Raw genomic sequence first — 7,824 nt, forward strand, 5'->3', positions numbered from 1 at the left:
AAATGTGACAGGAAGGTGTCTAAACTGACTGGTGCAAAATGAAAGACATTGCTCTAACCAGTGAAAGCTTGAGCTAAATAACTTTTATTGAACTAAATAAGTTGGAGATGCAGGAGTGCTTGATGTCAGAGGAAATTGTATAAAAATCCAGAAAACAATAAATAGACCAGAGATGCTAACAACGTGGACTATTTGTGTTCAAATCAACCAAAAACAGATCAAAAGGTACGATTCAACAGTATGGCACATCAGCAGTTTGCTACTGAAGCTCTATACATCGCTGTCGAGTCGGCCTTTCACTTAACTCAGAGCTACAAGGGAAAATTTACAGAAAATAAACCACACATGATCCCCTCATGATTAATATAGACAACTAAATATTGGACAGGTAGATTTTAAATATTGAAACAATTCATTGGGGAAAAAAAAAACCCTGATAAGACGGTGCGTGCGTCATGTTTCACTACAAGATGACGCTCGTCTTTTATTCCTTCAGTCCATCTTTAGTCTGAACAGACTGAGCTGTCTGCAGCCAAGATCAATAAACTACCTGGTCAGAGTACATCAGCTGTTACAATCCAGAAAAAGGAAAAAAAACCGTAAAGCAGATCAGCACACGTTTAGATTCACGCACACAAACCTCAAATCCTAATCTGTAAACACTCGAAAGCAGGGAGCAAAGATGGAAAACTATTTTTATTTAATCTCAAGCATTAAAAAAAAAAAGATGAACTTGTCCATTGAAATTTGTCCGTATTTCCAGACTATTTTTTTTTAAGTTGTAGTGCTTTGACGGAAACGCTGCGACCAAGATAGTCTTTAAAGAGGTTAGAAGTTTCCAGAATGACTCTCTGCACTGTGTGTGTGAGTGTGTGTTTGTCGGGGGGGCTCATCCACTTGAAATGACGGCTCGTGTTGCTCATCAGTGGTCTCCAGCAGGTCCAGTGTTCCAGCACTTGGATCATAGTGTCTGGTCATCTACTGTACGGCTCGGTCCGTTTCCCTCCACGTCTTTAGGAGCTCACCAGAACATAGATCATTCTGGAAGAGACAGATTAGGATTACCGTCAGGTTCACTCACAACCGCCTGGGTCCTAATGACCACAGCCAGTAAGATGGTGCAACATTTTCAACATCTGTGACTGACAAAATAACGACTCAGGGTGTTGCCACAATTTAAATACATCTGCTGAAAATTTACAGTGTTGACAAAAAATAAAAATAAAAAAATACACATTTTCTTACCGTGTGTTAAAAGTGGGAGCGTTTCTATTACAGTCATGAAACATCAACTTTCATGTTTTTGACAAATCTAAAACTTTAGTTAAAAAAAAAAAAGCCTCTTTTGTATTCAATTAGATTTTAGCAGAGAGCCATTTTGGGAAAAAAAATAATTTAAAGCTGCAAAAGGTCACATGACTGAAAAAAATACAACTTTTTACACAAATATCTCCTTTGGGAAATTTCTTGTAATCTTTATAGAACAAGCATTTTGTGTCTTTTTTTTAAAGGGCAAGGAAAACGGGTCTAAAAACATTAATGGGAATTTTAGTGTTTGTCATTCTTTGTGAAAATTCAGTGCAAATATTGCAGGAGAATTTAAAAAAAAAAAAACCTTAAAATTGTTATATCTGTATTTAAAACCATCAACTGGCTCCTTTTCAGTTTCAGCCAAAGTTATTCAGAGCCAGCTGCGACTCCGCAGGTTGCAGAGCCGCATGTTCAACCAATGCAGAGAGCTTCTGTACGATTGTCAAAGTGAGAAATGGAAAAAGCTGTGTACCCGTAGAGATAGTAGAAGAATGAGAGGAGGTAGAAAGCCAGTTTGCACCAGCCTTCTTTTTGACAATAGGCCAGGATGTCGGCATTCATGATGGTAGTCGGGTCATAGAGTCCTGGACAGCTCATCACAGGTCTGCTCGTATACCTGTGGCACAGCAAAAATATTAATAAATAAACCTGTTAGTCACAAACGAAGCAGAGGATTCCTGTTTCGGCGGTCAGCCGGTTGCTCGGTTACCCACCTCCAGACGTGATAAGCCAGCAGCGGCAAGTTGAGGAAGAGGGTGAGCCACTCGGCCGCGCACAGAAACATCACGCAGAAGAAGAAATGGATGAGATACTCTGGCAGCACCAGCTGAAACAGACCAGAGGAGAGGAGACGTCAAGGCACAGGGACAGCCGGTCAGTCTGCCTTCCTGCTCAAAACGAGACGATTAGGAAGCCAAGACAGTCAGAGGACGACGTGGGAGAACGCTGCAGCTCCCTGAAGAAAACCAATCGTCTTCAGAAAGCAAAGACTGAGGTGTTCTCACTCGGTCTTAAAAAAAAAAAAAAAAAAAAAGGTGACATTTATAAAAATGAGGGAAAGAAATACTGAGCTTCGGTGTAATGTGATGGATTGTATGGCTACAATGCATGTAGCCGGGGTGACAGCATACGACGCCATTTTTAACCAAGTAACAGGGTGAAAAATCAAGATCTACCACTTGCAAATTCGATAATTCCACAATATACTCCGGATTAAAAGAAAAAAAAATCTGATTTTCAATGTTTAGATTAAAAACCACAAAGTGAAGTTCCTCCCTGACTTACAGCTTAGGGGTGGGCATTTATCGTATCGTTTATCGTGATAAATTTCTTGTGATAAGAATTTTGATTTATCGTTGTCACAATAAATTCAAATTACTGATGTTTATAACCCCCAACACTGTCTGAATTGTTAGTTTTTACTATTTTTACCAATGTTTATACAAAAAGTGTATCAATACATTTGAAAATATGATAAATTTCAGTTGCTGTGAGTAATTTATCAATACAAATCACATTTTTTACAATGACTGTCCTAAAGTAGTGCATTACAAATGGGGATGTTTTTCAGGAGCAGTATTTGTGTTTGTAAGGATATGATTGCTGTATCATTCAGCCATAGCCATTACCTAAAAATAATTAACTAGTTAGCACTTTTATCGTTATCACAACATTACTACAAAATATCGTGATAAAACTTTAAGTCTTCAGCTTCGGCAAAAACATGAGTTGCTTTTCAGAGTTTAGAGATCGATTCTTGCAAGTGGACCAGAGAGATTTATTTCCCACCCTGGTTCGGTGACATGCATCACCTTGTGCGTCTAAACTAAATGACGACGCTTGCTCAGGACAACGTTGGTGCATCTCAACATCGACGTGTCTGCAGCGACGACAAATCCGCACATCGTCCCGCTTTGCAACAGCACATTGTTTGAGAACCATGCTGCGAGCGCAAGCGGCGTCGATGCAGCCAGCGTGCCTGAGGTTGTGTCGAGCGTCGGGTTCAAGGGGGCAGATGGAAGCACCACATGGAAGCCATGCATTTGGGGGGTGGGATAAAATAAAATAAAAATACAGCAAGTGGAGCCAAACCAACGGCCCGCAGAATGACAGGTGTGGGGCGTGGGGAATGTGCAGGATCTGCACTGCGCTGCCAAATACGACACAACTGAACAGACGGAGGGGGGTGGGGATGATAACCCCAAACGGGTTCAAACTGGGCTCAAAGCCTGCATACCAGACTATGCAGAACGCCATGGGTTACAGGTATGTGGAGCCTGACTTTTTTTCTCCCTCTACACTAACTCCTCCTCCTTGGAGAATTTCTAGCCAATCAGAGGTTTTAAATAGTGCTGAGCTGGAGAGAGGTGGGTGGGATTCTGCCGCCATCTGTTCAGAACCACAGGTGATGTAGCTTGGAGCCAACTCTGAGCTCACATACAGCAGCTTATATCGGACAAACAGTGGCTCAAACTGTAACCTCCAATTCGTGAGGAAAACACTTTGTGTGTGTGTATTTCAGTGAAGAATGTGGTTAAGCTGGTAACTTGAAAGCCATCCAACCAACTGATTTAAGTCTTTGTCTAACACATGGAGAGTTTACTGAACTACCATCTGTAAAACCATAAGCAAACAAGGGGTTGATTGTAATAGAAATCATGCATGCTTTAAGCATTTGCCAGTCTTTTCAGTCAAAAGCTAACGCCTCATCAATAAGCCAGAGCCGCTGAATATTTACACACACTGCTCTCCCCGTAGCTTCACTGTCTCGCCAAACGCGATGTCAGGAGATCCTTACAACAATCTACTGGACAGGAGCCGTGTCCAGTCAAAGTATTCATTCCCCTTTTACTTTGTCACATTTTGTCCCAGTACAGCGACAAAACTTTGCCAACAGACCAACGCAATTTAGAAGAAGCATCCATGTTTTTGCTTTTTTTTTTTTAATAAAAGATGCAGGAAGTGTGAAATTAGAGGTGGGCATTTATCATATTGTATTGTTTATCGCGATAAATTTCTTGACGCAACAATAAATTACAGTTAATGATGCTAAAACCCGGCAAAGCTGTCCATATTGTCAGGATTGTTACCATTTTCTCCACTGCTTGTCCAATGAAAGTATCAATAAACATCACATTTGAAAATATTAAATGCAGTTACGTTGGTTCGTTTAGTGATGCGAATCACACATCTTTATGTGACTGGTGTTGTAAAGAAGCGAATATTTTCCAAGTATTTGTCGGGCTGTAATTGCTGTGTCATGCAGTCAAACATGGCAGCAGCAATTATACGAAAATAGTTCTACAAAGTGCTGACTGACTGATCATCTGCATGTCACACTTTTCAGATCTTTATTTACAAAAAAAACAAAAACTTGCAAACCATGCGTTTCATTTCACAATTAAACTCGATGCTGAGGTTTGTAAAAGGACAAAATGTAAAAACATTCAAGGGTGTGAATACATTTGGAATAAGTACAATACCCAAGGAAAAGCTGGCAACGTAAAATCTGCGAGCGTAGAGCCGAGATATCCGACCAAGAAATTAAACTCTACGGTAATCAAAAAAAATATATATATATAAATAAATAAAACAAGGATAAAACGTAATGTTTTCGTCTAATCCAAAACGCAACCTAGGTTCGTTAACTGAAAAGACCTTAGCAAACACTTCGCCGTGCAAAATGACAAGACTTCAGACTAACGTGGACTCAGCGGGCATTTTAAAGACTGGTACAAACCTTTATTGCAATTTTGACTCTCTTAATCTTTTTGACCTTTTCAATTGTCTTTCAGGCATTAAAAAAAGAGGGGGGCAAAAGAAGCAGATTGGAAAAACAAAACAAAATGAAAATGCATTAGAGTTTCACAGCTGACAAGGACACTCAAAAAAAAGAACAAAAACAAGGTTATTTAGCATAACAGTGCAGAGAAACGATAGAAAAAAAAAGATAGGTGGATAACAGTACAGTTGTAACAGAGAGCATCTGCAAGCAGTCGTTTAGACAAGAAAAGCAAAGGGCAGGCACACTTACCGGATTTAAAGTGTTACATTGATCTATAGGATTCTTGTAGTCAGTCTTCAGCTCATCAAATGCAATTATCTGGAAATAATGAAGAAATGTCATATTAACCCTGGCATGATATTTTTATGATATTCCATTTGAGTGAACAGTCCACCAAATTTACACACACAAGGAGAAACTGTAAAATCCTTTAACATGAACAGATTTGTTATTGCAATAGCGTAACATTTAATTTCAGCACATTTTTGTCTTCATGTTAAGAGGTTTTTAGTATTACATAAACTGGTGCCACAACACAATCCCTTTAAAATCATTTGTAAGCCATGACAGCTGTGTTTGCCTGCTAATGGTAAATGTGACAGGGCAGAAGCTAATTTCCTTTAGCTCACCCTCCCACACCTAAACCTGGAGAGGAAGGGTCAAAGATCACTGTATGCCTCAAAGCTTGAGCAACTTAATGAGAGGAGGGGTAACAATAACTTGGTATAATACACTTATTTGTGTGCGTTTTTTTCTATGATAGATTACCAATTCTTGCTTACATTACATCTATTGCAAATGAGTAACAAATGACCTAAAGTTTACAACAGTGTCCAAGAAATCCCAAAGCTAACGCTGGCAAAAAAGAAAAAGAAAAAAAAAAGACCGTTAATAAAAATATGACTTGAAGTTGTTTCAACATTTGACAATCACACGCTTCCACCCTATTTACACCAAGTGGCGAGAAAATGGTCACTATGCAGCAGAAGAGCCATAAAGCATTTAGCTTTTCCGGTGTAAATATGTCGAAGTCCTTTAGCTTAGCCTGCAAAATGCTAACGAGCCTGCTAGCTGTTAGCACAATGTAGCCCGTCAGGTTAATAGAAGCCCTGTGTGTTTTGAGGAAGTCTAATACGAACATTAACTACGGAAACACTTTAATTCAAAATTATGTGTAAAACCAGCGTCTGTGTCGGTGCCAATGGGCTGAGCTTTCCGCCCGAGCCGACACCAGGGTGTGTACTATTCATTCATTCAGTAGTAGACAGGTTTCTGAAGTAAGCGTGCGTCAGTTCAGTTAGCGCTAACGCTCTCTAGAGACGTCTTCTGCGTCTTGGAGGAGCCGACTCTGACCAGAAACCGTCACTTCTACGTGCCCACTCGGCAGGCCTTGTTTTCAACCCAGAATTTGGGTTCTACACCTGGACAGTCAGAAAAGCAGTCGGTGTAAATTTGTACTTACATGCCAGATAGCAAAAAAGATAAGCGCCGCCGTGAGCAGTAGAGCGAGCATGTAACAAAAGGCCGCGAATGTGAACGCCATTTTTCTACGGTTCTTCTGCTCGGTTCCTCCTGGCTCCGTCGGCGGATGACGAAGGCTTCCTCTTCCTCCTTTTTATGGCGGTTGGCAAACAACTTGTAGGTGCATTACCGCCACCTTCCGGATTGGAGTATGGATCAGACGTTTATAACTGAACTAAAAATACTGCTAAAAACTATATCCCCAGATGATCTCTGAAACAATTCACTAATATCCAATTTATTTTTATTCCCACTTAAATCTCTAAGTAACACCTCTCTTTCCTGAACATATTTATTACATTCTAAAAATATATGTTGTACTGTTTCTAATTTTCCACTATATAGTGGAAAATTAATAAACATAACACAGATTATAATTATCACAATTACGTGATTAACATAATTGTTAATCACGCTTTAACAATTGTTTTTTAATTATTTTAAGAGTACTATTTAATCCTGTATGTCCAAATCTTATTCTAGATATAATACCTTCTTCTTTTTAAATTCTATTATATTTTAATTCCCCAACTTTTTTGGGTACTATAATAAACCCTAGCATTGCCTCTGTTATCCCACTGTTCTTGCCATTTCTTCTTGACATACATTTTTATAATATTCTTTATCTCATTTTTACTTATTTCAATAAGCAAAAATGCCCAGATTGCACATGCTATCACTGGTTTTAACGGTTAAAACTATTAAAATTTAACCACAGTGTAAAGCAGTATCTGTATCTTTCCATGTTTTAGACCAAACACGAAGGGAAACTTGACCAATTCCTGTTAGCCACTGTACTGTACTAGCCTAGCATAGTACTGCCACTGCCTGGACATAACATTTTTACATTTATACAAGATAACTATCACTTTTTAACAAAATAACCATCACGTTTAAACAACAAAGCGATCACGTTTATACAAGATAAGTATCACGTTTATGTAAGATATCACGTTTTAACAAGATACGTAACTAACCATTGCTTCAAAAACGCGTCTCTCTTCTTAGGTCTTAGGTATTTCAGGCAAGACACAAAAATGAGCCACAAACCAGAATGTAAAATCACACAAGACATTTATTGAATCAATGCATTTGGCCAAATGGAGACACAGCTGCTTCTTCACCTTTGCCTGTGTCCTGTCGTGTCAGTCGACCTCGTTCAGGGTTTGAGCCCAGAAAAACTCTAAACAAAGAGAATGGATACTCAA

At 39.2% G+C, this 7,824-nt stretch overlaps 1 protein-coding gene across 2 annotated transcripts; it reads right to left on the reverse strand.

The window, feature by feature from the left end:
• Nucleotides 1-678: 678 nt before the first annotated feature.
• Nucleotides 679-6,733, reverse strand: LOC106943379 (protein cornichon homolog 1). 2 transcript variants are annotated; one of them, XM_015026689.1, is made up of 6 exons: nucleotides 6,558-6,733; nucleotides 5,345-5,413; nucleotides 5,051-5,098; nucleotides 2,025-2,137; nucleotides 1,784-1,927; nucleotides 679-1,041 (listed from the first exon to the last, which is right to left on the reverse strand). In XM_015026689.1, the coding sequence occupies exons 1-6, from the start codon at nucleotides 6,636-6,638 to the stop codon at nucleotides 1,014-1,016; spliced, it is 483 nt and encodes a 160-aa protein (XP_014882175.1). In that variant the 5' UTR covers nucleotides 6,639-6,733; the 3' UTR covers nucleotides 679-1,013. The 2 variants fall into 2 exon arrangements, with proteins under 2 accessions (XP_014882175.1, XP_014882176.1); XM_015026690.1 differs by lacking the exon at nucleotides 5,051-5,098 and having other exon boundaries at nucleotides 6,558-6,726.
• Between the last annotated feature and the right edge of the window lie 1,091 nt (nucleotides 6,734-7,824).

The sequence above is a fragment of the Poecilia latipinna genome, unplaced genomic scaffold, assembly GCF_001443285.1.
Source record: "Poecilia latipinna isolate Pla-1442-1.1 unplaced genomic scaffold, P_latipinna-1.0 Scaffold5221, whole genome shotgun sequence".
In the NCBI taxonomy this organism is placed as follows: domain Eukaryota; kingdom Metazoa; phylum Chordata; class Actinopteri; order Cyprinodontiformes; family Poeciliidae; genus Poecilia; species Poecilia latipinna.

Coding starts and splice junctions, on each gene's coding strand:
- LOC106943379 (XM_015026689.1), bottom strand. CDS start 6,638: ATGGCGTTCACATTCGCGGCCTTTTGTTACATGCTCGCTCTACTGCTC. Junction 5,099..5,344: donor AATGTAACACTTTAAATCCG/GTAAGTGTGCCT, acceptor AATGCCTGAAAG/ACAATTGAAAAGGTCAAAAA. Junction 1,928..2,024: donor CTGGCTTATCACGTCTGGAG/GTGGGTAACCGA, acceptor GCTGTGCCACAG/GTATACGAGCAGACCTGTGA.